Genomic DNA, 21120 nt, shown 5'->3' with positions numbered 1-21120 from the left:
AGCTATTATGAGTTGATTGTTAATCACATAAAGGACTCTCAAAAAAAGTAATTGATTTTTAAAATCAGAACAGAGATTGGAATACATAGTTATAATGGGAGATCAATATTTATACAAGAGAAATAGTATAAATTTAAGTATGTACAGTGTATTGAGGATTTTTTAATCTCTTAATTTGACAAAAATATTTTAGTTTCATCTAAACAATAAATAGCCTAGTCTTACCTGTTTGCCATGGTCCCCTATTAGACACTGCTCATCAGCTTGGCATCTGTTAACCTGCAGTGCAGATAAATCCCTGTGAAAGAAATGAATGCTAGAATCTACACACAGGTTTCCAGGAGTCTGGAAAGCTCCTCAAAATGCTCCTGCTTTTGACATCCCAAAGGTTTCTTTATTTTCCTGATACCTCAGCTTTGCAATTTAAAAATATTGTTTATAAACATCATAGAGCACTTTCTAGATTCCACTTACCAGGAAAAGTCTGTTTGAAGTATTCTCAAACTTGAATGTGCATAAAAATCACCTGGAGGTCAGGGAAAATGCAAGTCTAGTTCAGAAGGTCGAGAGGAAATGCTACTCTGCATTTCCATAAGCTTTCAGATGACACTGGGATTGTTGGAAACCACGGTGTGACAAATAAGGATCAGATCTAGAATTGGAAGTGACTTCTACATTAAAAATGTATTACTGAGAAAAGTAATTTTAAAAGTAATTTTCAAATTATCCCTTCACTGGTTTTCCTTATAGTCAATTATTTTATAGTTGTTTCCTTTTTATTTTTATTATTTTTGAAGAATATGTATAATCTGTCCAAATATTTTTATATAAGCAATGTTCAACTGTTTAAATTCTCCAATAATTTCTCACCAGCAGTGACAATTTACTTTAAGAAAGATGAGTACAAATCAATATTCCATTTACCCAGTATTAAGATTCTTTGCATTACCATTAAAATACTCTATTCATTCTTAGCATATTCCTTTGCTCATTTGTTTCTTTTGCTCAGACTCAGATAAATCCAGGCATGCAGCAAAGAAGAATATGGATCCAGCTGGTCACCTGATATTAATGAGGAAATCTACATGGCTTTTATAAAACAATCCCTTGTTCCTCGCTCCAGAACTCAAGCTTGCTGTTTTATCTTAACTTAGTTGTCTTGCTATATGCATCTAGTTAGGAAATTTATCTGAAATTTTGAATAGTTAATATAGCATCTTTAGCATATATTTGATATTTGCATTGTGGGCAAATACTGTAGTGGAATAAAGTGCAGGTATAGAATAAGATGATTAATGTCACATTTCTGGTCATTTAAAAGGAGAATTTCCTGGGGAGGATGCTTACATTTTTTTAAGATTCATGTTGAAAGAAAGTGATTTGACTACTAATCAGTATTCCAATCCTTCTTTTATAGGAATTAAGTCAGATGCTCTCAGAAACACCACCAGTTTGGAAGGGATCATCAAAGCTCTTTCGAAATCTTAAAGAAAGAGGTAAGCTAACCTTAGTGTCTATGTATTTTAATATTGACATGGATTGAAAATTGGCATTGAAAATCACCAAATGCAAATGTTTCTGGGTAACTAATATAATTTGGTATAGTGTGATTAAGGACTATGTTGTCACTATATACGTACACAAATATATATACTTTCAGACCTCTTTAGCATCATTTTCAACCATACTGAAAAGCATTTTAAATTTGCTCATAGGAAACACTTTTCAAAAATATTAGATCTTCAAATGTTAGTTTTTATCATTCCATATTGCATCTAAGGAATAATAGTTACTTCTCCAGTTCGTGAATATACAAGGCTAGCTTGTGCTACATGATGCCTTAATTAAAAGAAAAAAAGAAAGAAAGAAAGAAAGAAAGAAAGAAAGAAAGAAAGAAAGAAAGAAAGAAAGAAAGAAAGAAAGAGAGTTATCTTGGGTTTAATTGCAGTTTCCTTTTATAATATTTTCCCAGTTGTTCACATGAATGAAAGAGACACTTTTATTTTGGACATTTTTAAAAACTAGGATTGAAATACTAGATTCAGGTATACTAAAATACTCCTTGGATATCTGGGCATGGTGGTACATTTCACTATTCTCAGCTTCTCTGGAGCCTGAAGAAGGAGGATTTTGAGTTTACAGCCAAAGTAGACTACATAAGCAAATACATCTCAAAAAACAAAAATATTCTTAGAATATTGTATTCTAAGTGAGATAATAGCACTGAGAATGTCCAAAACTTAAAAAGAATAGTTAAGTATAATAAATTTTAATTTTTTTGCCTTAGTGTATCTCATGGGAAAATAAATGAATCAAATATAAGCTGAAAAAATGCATGGAAGAAAGAAATCTTTTTATCTAAGAAAAGGTTAGCCTGGAAGACCTAACCCTCTACATGTTATATGCATTTTTTTTTATATTTTCTTTCTGCCTTTGTTTACTTTTCAGGAGAGAGTATTCATTGAGCACTGTTTAGTAAAAGTTTCTATAGTGGTGGAAGTGTCCATATTTCTTTTCTATTTTGTATAGAAACCATTGGCCAGTTATAATCACTGAGGCCTTCAAATGCTGCTGTAATGGAGGAATGAAGATTAGTCTAAATTTAAATACTACACCTGCTCATTAATTACCTATGGGATATTTTGTATCTGTCTCGTATTCTTGATATTAGCAAGATCATTAAACCATAGTCTTATAAGAGTTTAGAACCAGCTTGCTAGGTGGTTGAGAAATACTGACTTGATGTGTGTGTGCGTGTGTGTGTGTGTGTGTGTGTGTGTGTGTGTGTGTGTGTGTACAGAGATTAAGTGGTGGGAAATTTTTAAAGCTAAATCTTTACAGCTACTAAATATTAATTTAAAATTTTATTTTATCTTTTTAGCTATAACTCAGTAAAAAAAAATTAAGCAACTTCTTATAAAGTAGTATGTAACACTTAGGAAAACATGCAATAGATCAAGAAATAGTAATTTAACACTGTCACGTTTTTAAGGAAATTCTTAAAAATTTTTAATTGAGTTTTCAAAACCTAGTTGTCATTTCTTCTCCTCTCCTCTCCACTACTCAAGACAAGGCCTCTTTAAATAGCCCAGAGCTGTCCTTGAACTTACAATCCTCCTGCTTAAGCCTCCTGATTGCTATAATTTAGTTGACATCTTCTGTATCCTTTACTTATAAAGACTGTACCATTACTATATAGTATCAATTGACGTTATGTTATTGTTTGTCCTACTTTTAGCCTTAAGTAAATCGAAGGGTTAATCTTCTAATTTTTATTCTGGTTTTCTATGTTTATAGTTAGGAAGCATTGGGAGTCTATAGTTCAGCTTCAGCAGTATTTTCTTTTTTCCTTGGCCATTTTCTTTAAGTTATATCACTTTCTTCTCACTTCCTGTGTGCATAGTAATCCAACTCAGTAACCAGGTAGCCCTACAGAAAAATGCCTGCCATGACTCTTTGTAGTCAGTTAGTCCTTCAGTTAATTAATCCTTTCATAAGAGAAATCTTGAATTAGTCATCATTAATTATACGGTATTTTAAAGTTCTTTATATCAACTATAATATTTTGTCATCTACTAAGTAAACTAGAACAGTAAGAGGACTCTTAAATAATGTTTTTACAGCCATTGACTATTTCAGAATCTCTCTCCCATAACGTTCATGGCAGTCATCCAGAACTATCTGTCTCTAGGTCACAGCATTCTAGTATAAACAGAAGAGAATGCTTTCCCAGTCTCATGGGTAGTTCCCTTCATGTCCCTGACAAACTGCCTGAGTGACTCCTAATCTCTTCGTTCTGTAACAAAGAGTTAATGGAGCCTCAAAGAACATCAGATAAGTGGAGATTTAAAGTCCACAATCTATTTAAGGGTGCTTTTTTTTAATACCTTTTACCAAACATCAGATTGACTGCAATCTAGGTAAATATTGTAGATTTATTCCTGAACTTAATTTTTTCAGTCTTTTCTTGGTCAATTAAGCTATTAATTCTAGCTTTAAAAGTAAAAAAGAGTAGCCTTGAAGTGAAAAATGTAGTAACAGAATGTGTATTTATTTACTTCATATACATTCTTGGTAAAAAATACGGTTATGGGATACAGAGAACTCTAGATGCAGAAAACATAAAGTGAGAGCCACTGAATTAAAAAATCCTTAGAGTCAATTAAGGATAAAAACTGTTATAAAAGTAGCTAATGATCATTTGACAGTAAAAAACTGGTAAGTGTAAGGTTTTATTTTTGAATGTTACACATCAAATTTCTAAGTAAGTAAATATAAATGTTTTATTCAAGTGTGACTAAAAAGTGACTAGGTTTTCTGGACCTTTTTATGTTTCACATAGTAATAACAAGTAACAAGTTTCAAAGTTAAACTTTAGATAAACATTAACATGTTGCTTTTGTTGCATATTTATCATGAATAGATGTTTTTCAGGAATTTTTATAGTGGCATGTGGAAAAATTTCAATAAAATGAATTTTGCTACATTTGCAATGATTTCATAATATTGTAGTCCTATTTAAAACAATATTTAGCATATACTTTAAAACTATTCATAGTTTTTATTATATACAATATTTAACTTTTATGTTTGTGAAATGTAAGTTAATATTTTATAAAGCATAATTGATACTGTTTTCTTCTAGGTGTGATTTCTTACACCGAATATCTTTTTCTTTTATGTATTTTAACAAGTAAGTACACTCATTAAATTTATTTTTAGAGTATTTTTCCTTATGATCTTAAAAATATACCGTAGCATACTATTGGAAATTGCCTGTGTATGTCAGCTGTTGAACAAATTCATGTCTAGATGTCACAGGAAAATGTCAAGTATAACACTGTCAGTGTCAAGAACCTCTATATTTTGGCTTGTGACAATAATAAAATGTGCATCAATTATGAATATATTACTCTTTGGGGTATAAGCTACATGAGACCCTAAAGATCAGAACTTACAGTAATTTATAAAGTTTCTATTATATGCATTTAAACCAGGTTTCTGCAAGTCTAATGTGAAAGAGTAGCAAGTCTTGAGTCTCCTAACTGCTGGTGAGTCTGTCCAGATGCCATCGTCCGTCTGCTGCAGTGGTTTACTCTGGCACACACGCAGCAGTGTATGGAAGGTTGCCTAGAGCTTGGGTTCCCTTTCTTTTCACCCAGTGGAGGAAACTGTGTTCTGCACTCTCTGTGCTGCAGCCACCCTGCCTTCTTCCCATTCCTCGTCCAGGGACCCTGCCTTCCCATTCCTGGTCTCCCTCCCCAGGGGGCAGTCAGTCCTGCTCTCAACCAGTGCTTCTCTCAAGAGCTCCCTGAGGGGAGTAGCATTCCGGGAGTTTCCTTTTGAAACACCAGAGTCCTTGCTTGGCCCCTCTTCAGATAGCTCCCTGGCCCTTCTCTTTAATCCCTGCATCATGCTTTATTTTCTTCATAGAACTCAGGTTGTTTGAAATTATTGGTTTATGTGGTCAGTCTTGTGATGGCTGTGAAAAGTCAAAAAGAAAATTGTTTCTTGGACTTTGGAGGGCCTGGAATTACACATGAAAACATTTTATAAAAGCTTCTGATTTTTCAAGCTTCTGAAAGTTTAACCCCAGATCTGTACTCTCATGATCACATTTATTCCACAGGTGGTTTTTGATAATTTTTTTCTGAAGAATTTGAGCTGCTGCATTGTGCTGTATCACTCTTTTCTGCCACTTCACGTAGTTGGAAATACCGAAAAAAACATTCAAATGACCTCCTAGTTCCTTTTTAGCAAATAGGCAGAATTTGGATATTTGTTTTAGAGGGACAGATGTCAAATATTTCCTTTAATGTTATGCAATAAGCAACAGTCAAGTACTTTGAGATCTTATTTTCAGTTCTGTTACTAAGTCTGCAATACATGAAGCAGAAATATGTATCCTTTAGTATAACTTTAATTGTATTTAATTTAGAGTAACATAATGCTTTTCATTTGTTGTTTATTTTCTGCAGTGTATGTATCTGTCTGTTGAATGCATGGATTTTATACTTTTAAATACATTTTTTCCATTTTATGAAAACTTTCTGGTTTTTTTTCTGACAGAACCTCATGCAGGTTTTAGAATAGCTTTCAATATGTTTGACACTGATGGAAATGAGATGGTGGATAAAAAAGAATTTTTGGTGGTATGTACATGATATATTGCATTTTCTAATACTTAAATATTGCTTACTTATATGTTATTATTTGTGTTATTAGGACCATTAATTACTATAATGTGGTGTTTCACCTGAATCTAATAAGCAAGTATATACTTCAAGTAATGTTTACATTATGGAAGTTATATTGGGTTTTTAAAGTTGAATATAGTTGGAAGTTTGGAATTTGTCAGATATCTTCTACTTGATGGATAATAGGCTATCCTGAGATTATGTTTGTCCAGCTAATACTCAGTTTCTGACACATCGGCCACCTTGCCATAGCTCTTTACCATAGGAACCTTTCTTTTTGTCAGTTTGAACTCACTTTTCCCTTTCCTTTTCTCTTCATTCACTGTTACCTTAGACTTTAGTTGTGTGGACCCACTTCCCTGTTCCCTTCCTTTTCTGTGACCAAGAGCTTTGACCTCTGGTCTTCCTCTTCTGCTCACTCATTTTCCCATTGCCCCTTCCAAATTGTTTTTTTCTTCTACTTCTGTAACCAACATCTGTTTCTGTGGTAAAATGCTTTCTCTGGTTGTCCTTTTTTTTCTTCTGAAAATGTGTGTGATAGAGGGGTCTTCGTAGACATTACAGCCAACAGAGTAATGATTTGCATGAGGCAAGAAGGAAGTCCAGTTCACCATGACTCAGTAGCTTGTGTTGATTCAAACTTCTAGAATCTGATACGGGGCAATTTATTTTAGGCATATTTAAGCACAGCACAATTTGGGGAAAGTTTCTAGATGATAATTAACTCAATCCCCTACACACAATAAAGCTTAAGTCATGACTACATCAAAACTCTTTGTAAGTTACATGTAACCTCTTCCATAAAGATGGGTTCTATAGATTAACCACATGTGACTTCTTAAGGGTCTTGGGGAGGATCTGGTGTGGCCTGACCATACAGACAGCACAATCACCAGGCAATTAACCACATCCATGCACTGCTTTCTGGGTGGAACACGGATTATTTTTTAAACATTAAAACATCTCTTCCTTTGGAGAGAGACTACCCTGTGTGTTTACCATTCTTAGTTTCCTTAGTGCTCATCTGTGAGCCCAAGGACCTCATGACCTCTACAGTAGAGGAAGCAGGGTCAGAGTTTAAAGATGAATAATACTCTTTACAGCTGTAGCTGGCATTTATTTAGAAATAATAGACAAAGTGCTAGATAATTTTTGTGATATTTATTTTGTATAGTACTCTATAAGGCAAGAGATTTTCCTTATTTTTCAAGTACAGAAAATGAGCCTTGGACAATTTATCTGAGGAATGATATCAGCAGTATACTCTCTGCAGTGTACAGTTACTGCAAGAACTTTACAGGTGATCTTATGCTTTGTTCATACATCAACAAATAGAGCAGTGAGAGCTGAGTGGCCTGAAACAACATTAGTGTGAGACTGAAGCTGGACTCTACCAGAGTCCTTGGGGAATGCTTCCATGTTCTCTACAGCCCAACAGTTCCATCTCTTCTGTCTATGCCTCAGACTCTGATCTCATGCCTTTGTGTCATGAGATCCAGGGAAATGGTAACATTAGAGACATTTAATTCAACTGTGAGTTCCCAGTAACAAAGAATGTCTTTTTTCTTGTGAAAAATGTTTCAGTCAGAAAATATACCTAGAGTAGTTTAAATGTTGGTGAAATTATGTTGCTTATTTTTAGGATGTATTTAGCATAGAGTAATATATAGGTAACTCAAAATTCTGATGGAATTCAATTCCTAATTCATTTCCTTATAGCTTCAGGAGATATTCAGGAAAAAAAATGAAAAGAGAGAAACTAAAGGAGATGAAGAGAAGCGTGCATTGCTGGTAAGACATGCCTTATAGTAGTTTCAGGTGGGTTTTCCAGGTGAGAATTACTTGGTACATGTTGAAAGAGTGTAACATCTAAAATTTGAACCTTTTCCTTTATTGAAAACTTTCCAAAGGTTTAATGTAGTAAAATTACTTCAGTATCTTATACATCAATATCAATATTTCTGTAAATATTGATATTAAATATCTGTACCCACAGTCATATTCATTAAACCACTTTCATCCGTGCTGTTGTTATTTGTGAGATTTGAAGGGTATATATCATATAATAGATTAATAAGATCATTATGCATGTAAAAATTTAAAGGTGAATATGCAAAGGTTTAATTATGTGAATGAATTTAATGATAATGTAATGTAATGAATGGTAAATATAAGGGATTAATAATAATAATAATAATAATGTGGACTTTCTGCATCTCTTAGAAGTAGTATAGATTCCTCTGGGTTACATATTAGTGCTTTGTTATGAAGTTAGAATTGACAGTGTTTTATCCTTTCAGTCTTCATTTTATTTTCCCAGATAGTTCAGTCTTGATTAACAGGCCAGTTTATGTAATAAAAATAATAGACTGGCCCTAAGCCTTTACTATCAACTGCAGGACTAGGTTCTTTTCATGCATTTTGTCATTTAATCTATCCAACAACCTTCCTGTTGTACATAATTATGGATGACAAAACTGACCATTATAAAGTTTAAATATTTTATCCAAAGCTATAGTACAGTTCGATGGCAAAGTCACAGTTTGAACCTGTGGTGGCCAGCTCTGAATTCCATACTTTTACCCATCTTCAGTTATTCATTTGCTACTTAAATACCAGAAAATGATATATTTTTGTTGCCATATAACAGACATTTGGCTAGAAGTATGGTATGGTTCTGGTCATTAGCATTTTTTAAAATACATTGGGTAGCAAAGGGAGAGGGGAAACGGAAAACTGCCACACAGCACTCAGTGGGGAATCAGCATCAACACAAAAGCCAAGGAAAAGAATTTTAAGACACATTTAAAGCAAGTATTTCATAATAGTGACGTAAATCACAGTAACTTGGATTAATTAGGCAAAGTCTAGGTAAATTATGAAAGCTATATTAGATGATCTCTTATTTCCGTATGTTAGTGATGCATTCCCTAACAAATATGTTGGGAAAGAAACATAGTTTAAACAAGTAAAGTTTAAACAAGTAAAAATAACACATAAGTTGTATAGAACTTTATATTATATATGTAAATGATTTCATTACAGTATTTAATCTCAAAGGCACCTCAAAGATGTTGACCTTAATCTAAATAGCACTGTTAAAAGTTCATTACTTAATTTAGTCATCAGGTGTTCCTTTCAGTGATTCTAAAGTAGTCTTTAGTTTACCTCTCACTGATAGCACCATTCAGCAGCCCAGTGCTCTACAAATCCTCATTTCTGTATTTGATAATGACAGTTCTTGGTTTCAGTATATTAGTCATATTTCAAATAATACAAATCTGAATTGATTTTATACTATTTTATCTATAGAGGATCACGTAAAATACAGATGGTTTGTCAAGTTAATACAAATGATAGTAAACATGTACATGTATTCTAAACATTAGGTTGAGCTTGAAGCAACTAAAATTTATCTTATAGCAAAAAATAAGAAAAATCCCCAAAAGAAAGTAAACCAGGCTCCTGAGCCAACTTTGGAGGGTTTGAATATTACCTCTATGATACATTACCTGTGTGATCTTCAGCAAGATTCTTAACCTCTCTTCTCAGTATTTTTAGTTTTACAAGTGAAATGGTAGAATAATGTGGTCACCATCTGTAATTTTATGAGGATTAAATAAGCTAAAATGCTTAGCTATTTACCAGTAGAATATATAATTATAAAAATAAACATTAAAAATTTTAGCTAATAGACTTAATAGCAACCTCATGGTCTCTTTAGCCAAAAAAAATTAGCATATCCAAATCAAAATTATAAAATACTTCCATGTCAGTAAAACTCGTAAATGAACATTGTGTTCTGAAGTCTGTGCCAAGACCACACAAAATTCTCCTCCCATGTAGTCTTCACCACATTTCTGCCGGTAAGTATTAATACTGCTTCCCAGGGGAGCAGAGTCTGTTGTCATACAGTGATAGTGCAACCAGGGTTCCAGAGCAGGCCTCATACCATTGTCACCAGCATGCTGCTGAATCCACCATTCCCATCTTAGGGAAGGTCCTGGGACCTCTCCACAGCATCCATGCCTAAGAGGAACATGTTTACTCACAGCAGTAGTTCTTTCACATACAGCGAAAATGCCTGAAATGAGCACAAATTCATTTGATGTTTAATTATATTAGATTTTCAAAACTTTGCTACTCATCTTTAACATTTATCTCACTTGTGTGTGTGTGCTTTATAGAGAATTTAGCATAATGATTTGCCCTTCCTAATTGATTATTTTTGTCGTCTTTTTCTTTTTTTCTTTTGCTGTACTTGGGTTCATTCTGAAATGTGACACTTCATTTGGCCCTTTGTGCTGTATGTCAGCGTCTTCAACTTTATGGATACCATTCTCCTACTAATAGTGTATGTACAACACTTTAAATGTTCCTTATGTATATAGCCCTCACCTGTTATATTAGATAATGTTGTTTCTTCGTATAAAGCAATATCTGCTATTTAAACTGTTTTGGAATTTGTTAATACAGTAGGATGCAATCAACCCAAAATTTCTTTTCTTGATTTATGAGACAAAAATATAGAAAGCAATTGTATATCTTTATTAGTTATATATCTGTAAATTAAAATAAATGTGAGTGAATAAGTACCACCAGAAATTTTGGTAGAGTAATTGAAATTTTATATTTTTCAGCAATTTATGAAGCGTTATACAAAAATAATAGAGCAGATAGGCTCTCTTCCTGAAGAACACAGGTATTTTAAGAACTAAATTCAGACTTCGGTCAATGCCAATAAAAGCATGTTAATGAATAGACTTTTTAATTTTCAGTTTTCATCTTTTTCTGAAACTCTGTTGCCTGCCTACTTTCTCTGATCTATTAAAAGGATGTATAAGATGCTACTCGTTACATTACTACACAAAGATGATTATGAGTTTTGTTCTTTTGTTGTGAAAATTTCTGTAAGTGCTGTTCTTAATTGTGACTTTTCTGTTCTCTTGAGAATAAACTTATTGGTTAGCCCAGCACATAAGAACTTGCCCAGAAGAGACCTGACCTTTTCCTATAAACATATGCAGTTCATTTAATTTTCCCAGTATCTGTCAAGCCTATAAAGGATTCCTCAAACTATAGAAATTCTACCTGAGAAGTCCTTAAATTCAGGGGCAAGTGTTTAAGGTGTCATGTACAATTCTGAAAGTGGGCATGTGACCTTCTGTACTATTTAGTTAGCTACTCTAAACTGTAAAAATACTTATTTGGATTTGAACAAATACTGGATGCAGTTTCAGCATCAAGTAAGCACAGGGTATCCTGCCTACTCATAAGGAACAACAGGGAATAATTGGAGAGCAAGGCAAATCTGTGGGGCTCACATATCTGATTGTTTAAATTTGTCTAAGAAATGGAAACATTTTCTATAAAATGTACAGCTGCTTCCCAATAAGAGAAATTTTTAGTTAATCTTAGAAGTATTTCCCTGATAATCATTTAAAATTTTGTAAGAACTTACAGAATGCAGGTCTTATATTGGAATATCATATGTACTTTTAAACATACTGTTAATAGTATTTATGACATTATGGTTTATTATCCATGTCATTGTATGAGCCACTTTTTAACCATGGCAGTTTTAATGGTTCCTTTAATTTCATAAGTAGTTACCATATAGTTCAAACTGTACAGACTTTACAGTCTCAGGTGGTTAAGAGATTATCAGTAGCCAGATTTAAACAGTGTATATTTTATTTATATTATCCTTGATGAGGAAAACATATTATCTTTTTTATTTTATTGGTTAGCACATTTTTCATTTTATTTTATTGAAGACAGCTTCTGTCCTCATGTGAAATGCATGTGAATGTGATGTAACTTCATGATCTTCTGATCTACATGCTCAAATGGATGACATAATTTAACTCTTTTAAGAACTGGTTTGATTTTATGAAATTTTTTCTATAGTAGAAGTCAGTTAGTAATGATTTTCCTGAAGTGCCTTCAGCAAGGAGGTGGGATCTGGACATGAAGACAGACACTCTGACCTCTCAAGTAGCCTGTTCCAAGATGAATTCTTGCTGCAGTCGGTTCTGCCTGTTTTCTTACCCTGCTGCAGTGCAAGACTGAGGTTATTGCCTTGTGTCTATGAATATAGCAGTTACTTCAGTAGCTCTTCTGCTCGAAACAACCCAGATTCTTTTCGTTTTTCTCATGTAGTCAAGTCTTGGTTATTTTTCCATTGTGATAAAAAAAAAAGTACAAAAAGAAAATCAAAAGAATGAGTAATTCAAATAACTCAAAGATCAAGAATGTTTGACTTCAGCATCCCCCATACAGTTTTTTAGAATATTGTTCTTAACTACCCTAATTACATTACTATCAGAAAATATGTCAATTTTTAATACCATTTCTCTGGTATTTCATCATATGTTGAACTGTGTTTTATGGACTAAATGTTGATATTCATAAATGATCTCTATTTTAAAAGAATGTGTCTTTTTTGGTTTATGATGCAGAGCTGTAATATATCTGTACATATATTTTAAAATATATATTTTTTAAAATATATATTACTATGCATGTGAATTGTGTGTTTGCAGTCTTCTCTGTCATTACTGGCAGGTTTGCCTGCTTGATCTGTCAGTTGGTATATTAAACTAAATTTTACATTTATAGATTTATTGTCTACTCAAGATGTTCTTCATTTTTATTTTATCTATTCTGAGACATTATTACATGTGTAAAAATATAGATTAATTATGTCTTAGCCAAATCTCCAGTAGGTATTATACTAGATTTCTGGGTATATTTTGCCTTATACAACCTCTAGTTTAGTTATTAAGTATAGACTACCTTTTTAATTCATATTTTAGGTTTTTTTTGTTTTTTTTTTTTTTTTTTGGTTTTTCGAGACAGGGTTTCTCTTGTGTAGCTTTGCGCCATTCCTGGAACTCACTTGGTAGCCCAGGCTGGCCTCGAACTCACAGAGATCCGCCTGCCTCTGCCTCCCGAGTGCTGGGATTAAAGGCGTGCGCCACCACTGCCCGGCTCATATTTTAGGTTTTTTAATCATCATTTCCTGTAATGATAATGAAGCTTTTCTTGATTTTAAAAATGTATTTTAACTCAAACTTAATACAAATTAAAACGAATAATTATAAAATAGCTCAAGAAATACAATGTTGCTATGCTCCAGAATCCCCTTTATACTCTCTCCAGTCATAATTCTTCTCTGTCCCCCAAATGATCACTGCAACTGTGGATTATAGATAGATCTTTGCTTTGCTGCCTGTGCATTCTGAAAACTATGCTTCAGTTTACTCATTTTGCACGTTACATGAATGGAATCCTTGTAGGTAGTTCCAGCTCAGTCTCCTTTATTGCTGCAAGCATGGCTTTATTAGTTGTTCTGTCAAGAGAACGTGGTGGTTCATAGGGAAAGTAGATAGTTGAACTTGTAACACGGACTGTCTTACTGGGCAGTTCCAGCACCTGAGTATGTAGCAAAAGTGCTCCATGACTTCTTCCTGTTTGCCACACCAGATACTGAAAATCTGTACTCAAAGGTTCCAGCAAGTGCCTTCTTAGGTGGAGTCTTCTTTTCTCCAGCTGTGAGTGTGCGGCACTGAAGAATGTGGTGATGTGGTCATTGATGACACAGTCTCTTCTCATTGTACAGAGTTACCAGGACTTCCATTTGTTGCTTTTGTGCTATCAGTACAAGATCGAATACAAAACCAAAGGCAAATAGCATTTGTAAGACTCTGTAAGATGTGTCTGTTAAATTTTGTCTGGCCTTTTCATTTATTCTCAATGAGCAAGCTGGTGCTAATTACTGCTCTCTCATCAACAGTAGCCTGTTATACCTTTTTAACTTTGCTTTTCTCATTAACTGGGAAATTTTTAATGGTATATTTTGTGAATTACACTGATCTCTCTTCTCCTGGCTGATAGCCTGTGCCTTTTAATTAAAAAATTCAGTAGATTTACATTAATATGATTACTTTCTGATGTAGAATTTAGTTATTTCTCTCTGTAAATCATTCTTTTTTCCTTGCATTACCTTTCCTTCTCTAGATTAACTGAAATTTATTTTTATTTTAATTTAGAAGATATTTAATATATTTCTGTGTTTGCCTTCTGAGTTTTTGATGAATATACCTAAACTAATAAAGTCTTAGGCAATGTCTTTATGCCCTTCCTTAGTCATAAGCTTAGGATGCTTAACCATCTTTGATGTCTCTCAGCATAGTTAATTGGAATTCTTGTATAGTGTCTGCATTATTCTTTTTTGTAATATCTCAAATTAGATATTTTAAATACATGCCATCAGTATCGATGACAATTGTACTGTGTAGCTTGGACTGCCTTTGTGCTCCTGATTCTCCAGCCTCAGCCTCTCAAGTGCTGGGATTTCAGGCTTGGGCCACCACTCCTGGCCATTGATGTTCCTTTAGAATTACCCGCATATTTACCTTTCTTTACTCCATTTCTGTTTGGAGATAAGGTGGCTCCATTTGTAAAGTACTTGCGTTCTGAGTTCTGATACCCAGAGTCCACATCCAGGCCACGTAGGTGGGATATGTATGTAACCCCTGCACGAGGGAATGTGGGACAAGAATAGATAGGTCCCTGAAGCTCATGGCCAGCTAGTCTGAAAAACTGATGAACTCCAGGGACAGTGTCTTGTCTCGGAACATAAGGTGAGGAGTAAAGGAGGAAGATAACTATTGTTGACGTCTGCCCTAAGCATACATACATTAATGCATGTATATTCCTGTGTACCCACCAGTCCACATGATCAATTTAACCTCACCCCTTTCTAAACCTTGTAGTCTAATAGTCATCAAATGTGTCCTCAAGAGCAAGTCCCTTTGTAAATTCAAAAATAAAACGATGATTTAGCAATATAGCTCAATGGTAACTCTACCATTGAGCTTTAGCATGTCTAAGGCCCTGAGTTCAATGCACATCACAACCAAAAAGAAAAACAATCAAAACCTCTCTTTTAGAATGTCTTTATTCTAACTTATGTTTCTTGCATGTGATGATAAAATTTATACACTGGTTTTTGGCTTCTATAATTGAAATTAAAAAGGTCAACTCTGAATGTAATTATTTTTCTTTTGTAGGTAACCTGGGTCTCCTCCCAGCCCAGCTTTCCTCCCACTTTTTATTGAATATAGATTTTTTTCTCATATAATACATCTTGATTTCAGTTTCCCCTCCCTCTACTTCTCCCAGTTCCTCCCTACCTCTCCTCATTTCCAGATACACATCCTTTCTCTCTCTCATTAGAAAACGTACAGCCTTTAAGAAGTAATAGTAAAACATTATAAAATAAGATAAAACTAACACATCAGAATTGGACAAGAGAAACCAACAGAAGGATGTGTTCGTTTTGATAAAATCCTCTCTAGGGTGGAGTATTCCAAGGTTTCTCACTCTCTCCATAATTTCTGCTGTGGGTCTCTGTGTTAGCTCCCATCTCCTGCAGGAGGAAGCTTCTCTGATGATGGTGGAGCAAAGCACTGATCTCAATGAGTACAGCAGAAGGTCATTTTAAGTCTTCTGTCTTTGTTTTCTACAGTCTTGCTGCAGTGAGCCTTTGCCCTCCTTTTATCTGTGGTGAGATTTGTTGAGCTTCAAAAAGAGGAAATTATTTCCTCCCTTTTATTATTGAGAATTCACTGTCTTTACCTGAATAGTATTTCCCATCTTTCTCTGTTACTCCTTTCTGGAGCCTTCATGGACGCTCATTTTGTCTTTCATGTCTGTTAGCTTCCCTCTGAGAGTTTCACAGACCTGGAGAAAACTAGTCCAACACAACATTTATCACAATTCCATGATTACTGGAGTACTTTTGTTGTTGTTGTTGTTTGCCTGCTTGCTTGACACAAGTAATACAAAATATAAAGATAGTTTTTGTTTTTGTTTGTGGGTTTAAGAATATAAAGTATTTGTTTAGTTGTGCATGGCTTTCTGGAGTCATTATTCTGCTTATCACAGTGATAGCTCACTACCTCTAAGTCTTCTGAACTTCCTCTGACCTTTGATACTGCTGTTTCCTCCTTCTCTGCACTCCTCTCTTCCTTTCACAGGTATCAGTGACAAGATATTAGAGAATCACTTAAATAGGACTCTGCTTTGACCGAAAAAAGAAAACAACTTAGAAATTCTCAAATCTGCAAAGTTTAAGAAGTTCCATTAATACCTAGCCTCTGGGTTTTGACCAAAATATATAGATAGAGATAGATAAAGATACTGATATCAGTCAGACTTAGGAGGTAGAACCTTTTGCCTGTTCCATCCTTTTTTGAAGTTCTTATGAATAGTCCATGTATTCTTTTCTCTCTTAATGAAAGTCCACAGTTAACTTGTTCCACTGGTAAAGGGCTGAAAGCTGAGATAACACAGTGAGGTGTTTTCAAGAAGTCTTTACATGCTGCCTTCTGTTTATACACCCAAGCATCAGCGCTACCTGTCTCATTACATCTTAGTTCCTGGTTACAGTTGTAATTTCGTATCTTTCTTTAACCTGTACACCTGTATTCTGATATTGAATTTGCTCTATATTTCTTACTTTTAAATTCTAGTTTGAGCTTCTTCTTTACTTGAAGATAAGGGCTTTATTAAAAAGCCCTACTTATTTTTTTTTCTGCTATTAAATCTTCCTACTAGTTTTGCATGTTACAAAAGTTCACTCTTAATTATAACATTAAAGTTATTCATTAAAAATTAATACTAGCTTAAAACCAGACATATATGGGCATCAGTGAGGATGCCCAGCAGGAGGTGATCTAGCAACTATCTTTTAATTGCAATAATAGCTGTGAGAATATTGGATCTTCCCTCAGAAGCATTATATTTTAAAAGATGGTATAAGATAAAACAGAAAATATAGACAATCACAGCATTCTGGAAACTCATATTCTAGCATGATTTCATCTCTGGAGCTAAGTAAAGAATGAGAGAAAAGCTTTGAGGGGGGCTATATGTTGTCCTCTTTTTTAAACTGTTGCTGCCTTTCAAGCCACCACCACTACCAGTTAGGTTAGGTTGCAAGGGCCGTAGCCGGAGGGAAATCTGTTCCATCAGGCTCCAACTCTTTCAGAGTTACAAGGGAGCTTAACTAAATCTCCGTCCCTCTAGAAAACTCAAGATTCAGAGGTTAAGGTGGAATTCTGCTCTTCAGAGAGGCTGAACAACAAGTAGCTCACCTCTTTTCCTTGCTCACGTCCTCCAAAAAGCCCTCATGCGTCTCCTCGCCCCTCTGTTAAAAACCCTTCTCCCCCTGGCTCCTCCCTACCACTTCCTGTCAGCTAGTTGCTAACTCAACCTCCTGACTGCAGGTGAATTTTATTTAATCAAACACATCTTTGCTTCATTAAACAAATGTTCCAGAGCAGAAACAAAAGTAATATACCTTAAAATATTATTCTATAACAGCTATGTAACTGTTATGTTTTAATATCTAAATTTTAAAGTAGTAAAGTACACAGACAAATATACATTTTAGTGTTTTCAACTGTAGGGAAGTTGAAAGGGGCAGAAAGTCTGATACTGAACCATGCAGGGTGTTGCTCTAATTTCATAAATCTGGTTATTTTCTATACATGTAAAAACCTACTAGCATGGATTCACTAAGTTGTTTCTATCAGCTCTTGTGATAGTGGCCAATAAGCCATATTTTCTAGTTTAGTGAGTTTAATAAACCTTTTTTAAAATCGTGTTTTAATGTCCTAAGTGACAGGTAAAATGCAAAAAAAATGTTCAAAATAGGTCAATAAAATGAGAGTAAGTTGTTAATCTAGCATCTTTTGAGGCTTTTTCTAGTTTGAATAAGGGAGATGCACTGTGCTGCTTTTTTTAACCCAGTTTTCCCAGTGCAGTTTGTAACTGCTTATCGTCAGTTCAGTTAGAAAAAGCCATAATGACAGATCCTTGTCCTGGGACCACACTGATACACAAGTATGTATGTCTGGTACTTGTTTCCAGCTAAACAATACTTTATTATCAGCAAATTATTGACAGTGGACAGTGTTGTCTAGTTAATTATGAAGCTGGTTAAAATTAAAAAATACCTTTGAAATATTCCCAGTGCATGCTATAGTTTTAGTATTCCCTCCAGATTTCCTGTCTCTTTGCTTGAGACGGAATCTCACCATGTTGTCCAATCAGGCCTTGAGCTTTTAGGACCAAATAGCCTTCTGCCCTGGATTCTAAAGTATCTGCTAATACAGCCACATGCACCACACCTCACGATACCCACTTTTTTAAAGTAAGACAGAAGAAAAAGAAAAGTTCTATTATCCTGCCATAGTACATTGTCTTCTCTCAGTAACCAAAAGATCTGTAAGCCTAATAACTTGAGTATTCATTGAATGTCCAGACAGAAGCTGATTTTAATTATTTTTGTTTAGAGTTTCAGGTTAGGCTTGTAGTTTTTAACCTGAGAAATTCCATCACATCATCCAATAATGAGATGAAAATGAGTGCCCTGCCCTTGTAAGCATTAAATGTACCTTATCTTTCACCGTAGACACAGCTGTCAAATCCTGGGACTTTGTTTACAACATTTGATTTAAACAATTACATATATTTTTTACAAGCTTTGTATTAAAGTTTGTATCTACCAGGTATGGATAAGTTTATTTTGATTTTGTTAGTCAAACAAGATGGATGATAAAACAACTAATTTCTAATTTAGATAAGCATTTAACAGGTTACTACAAATTTACAAAGATCTCCATATACCACTTCACACAACGTGTAAATAAAAATTTTATGTCATACTTTTGTAGAAGTTAATGTATGCCTCAACAAAGAGGCAGACGAGATTGGAGAGCCTGAGTCTTTTTGACATAGCCACATTGTGCTTAGAAACAGGTTATATACCATTCCATCCCTGAAAGCACCATGGCTCTGCTAGCTGCGTAATATAATACTGTTGTGTACAGTAGAAAGACAACAAAGATAAGTGAATGGTCTCTCTTCTCTTGGTTAACAGAGATGTAAAGCATGTAAGTTATCGTTCACTGTGACAATTCTTGAGATTTATGATGTTGTTCTTAAAACTTCTACAGGTACTTAAAACAGATACTGAGGAACTCGTCTCCAGAAGCTACTGGGATACCCTGAGACGTAACACAAGCCAAGCGCTCTTTTCAGACCTCGCAGAGGTACAATGAAACCTCCATGTGGTCCTTGCACTAGATCCATTTTGTTAATCTAATCTTCATTTGCTTTTAGACTCACAAGATGAAGCAAAAACAATGTACTATTTATTTTTCTATTTCTTTGCTTTTTTTTAGTAAATTGATAAGTACTATGTGCCATATATATAATTACTATATAGAAAGAATATTTTAATATATTTATTATACTGACAGGAGATGCCTGTTATTATTGTCTGTGTTGATTGAACTTGTTTATTATATACAGCATAACTTTCCCACTTATTTAAAAGGGAATAATAGTAAGTTTTAATTAAGGACCACTTCCTAGAAACTTGAAATAGTAATACAGATTTGTAAATTCACTGAAACTATTTATCCTCCAACATAATAGTGTTATATGAAATACTAAAATGCTTCACTTATAAAAAATGGCTGGCTCTTATGTTAGATTTTAACAATTAAACTTCCTCAACTAATAGTGAACAGTTTACCAAGGGCAGGGGTGCAGACGTATGAGATGGTGTGATATGAACATTCAGTCAAGGAGTGGAGAAGTTGTTTACCATTATATTACTTAAGATTGCCAGCCCATGCTTAAATAAAAATCCAACCAACTCAGATTCTGTTTTATTATTGTTTGAATTTAATGCTGGCAGACACTTTAGTGCTGCACTCGGGATGGACTGCCTCTCTTCCTCTATTCCTGTAGTGCCCCCATCAACAGTCTTTAAATCCTTATTTTAAACTTAACATCTCATTTCTTTTCTAAACATTAACTTATGATTCAGCGTTAGAGTGCTTGACATGCAAGTGTGAGGACCTGAGTTCAACCCTTCTGCATCCACAGGAAGGGCTGGTGCAGAGGCACATTATATATTCTTTAGTGCCAACAGTGAGAAGGAGACCAGAGGACAGTTGCTGCTGCTGCTTGCTGGCCGCAATCTGGCGGCATTGGCAAAGCCCAGGTTCATTGAGAGACCCTGTCTTAAAAAAAAAAAACAAAACACTAAAGTACATCACAACCATTTGTGACTTCTTTTGCTTTTCTCTTTCTTTAAACTTTGAGGTGAAGCCTTATTTAGAGATTATCTCTGTTACTGCACTCCTACATTGTAGAAAATGAGAATTAACTATGTCACAACTTATTATAATTTCTCATGTTACTATAGATACTAGTATGACAGAATTATTTTTAGTATCTTACTTCAAGATTTGGCTGATTCAGAAGGAAAGCTTGGAAAATTACTTCTGTATTTCTTCAATACATATAATATACAACTCTTAAAATATTATAGGTAAATTAGATCTTAGTCTCTCATTTTCTCATTCCACTGTGGTGATAGATTGTGTATTCTAATAAAACTTGCCTGAAGGTCAGAGGACAGAACAAGCCACTAGATTAAACATAGATGCCAGGCAGTGGTGACACACACCTTTAATCCTAGCACTTTTAATTCAAAGCCACCTAGGAATACGTGAGACTGACTCAGTCTAGGAGAGAGACAAAGCCAGTCAGTGGCACACACCTTTAATCCCAGTACTTGGGAATCACATGCCTTTAATCCCAGCACTTGAGACCTCATGCCTTTGCTTAGGAAACACACACACCTTTAATCCCAGCACTAAGAAGGAAGTGATATGACTGAGTGGAGAAAGGAATATATATAAGGCATGAGGAGACAGGAACTAAGGTCCCTTTTCAGCTAAGAAAAGCTTTCCAGCCAAGGATTCAGAGGCTTTCAAACAGAGGATTCCTGGAGTTGGTGAGGTGAGACATGGCAGTGGTTTGCTCCTTTGTC

At 34.5% G+C, this 21120-nt stretch overlaps 1 protein-coding gene across 5 annotated transcripts in view; it reads left to right on the top strand.

The window, feature by feature from the left end:
* Micu3 (mitochondrial calcium uptake 3) overlaps positions 1-21120 on the top strand; it is an 89522-nt gene that overhangs the window by 51419 nt on the left and 16983 nt on the right. For 3 of the 5 annotated variants that reach the window (XM_076553508.1, XM_006973970.4, XM_076553510.1), the window contains 6 exons: positions 1418-1496; positions 4646-4693; positions 6070-6152; positions 7917-7988; positions 10513-10551; positions 19229-19324. In XM_076553508.1, the coding sequence (XP_076409623.1) occupies positions 1418-1496; positions 4646-4693; positions 6070-6152; positions 7917-7988; positions 10513-10551; positions 19229-19324 (417 nt within the window). The remainder of the gene's footprint in view (positions 1-1417; positions 1497-4645; positions 4694-6069; positions 6153-7916; positions 7989-10512; positions 10552-19228; positions 19325-21120) is intronic. The other 2 variants (XM_076553509.1, XM_006973971.4) reach the window with 1 other exon arrangement.

This window comes from Peromyscus maniculatus, chromosome 17 (assembly GCF_049852395.1).
Source record: "Peromyscus maniculatus bairdii isolate BWxNUB_F1_BW_parent chromosome 17, HU_Pman_BW_mat_3.1, whole genome shotgun sequence".
NCBI classification, from domain to species: domain Eukaryota; kingdom Metazoa; phylum Chordata; class Mammalia; order Rodentia; family Cricetidae; genus Peromyscus; species Peromyscus maniculatus.
This window is presented reverse-complemented; position numbering and strand designations above follow the sequence as displayed.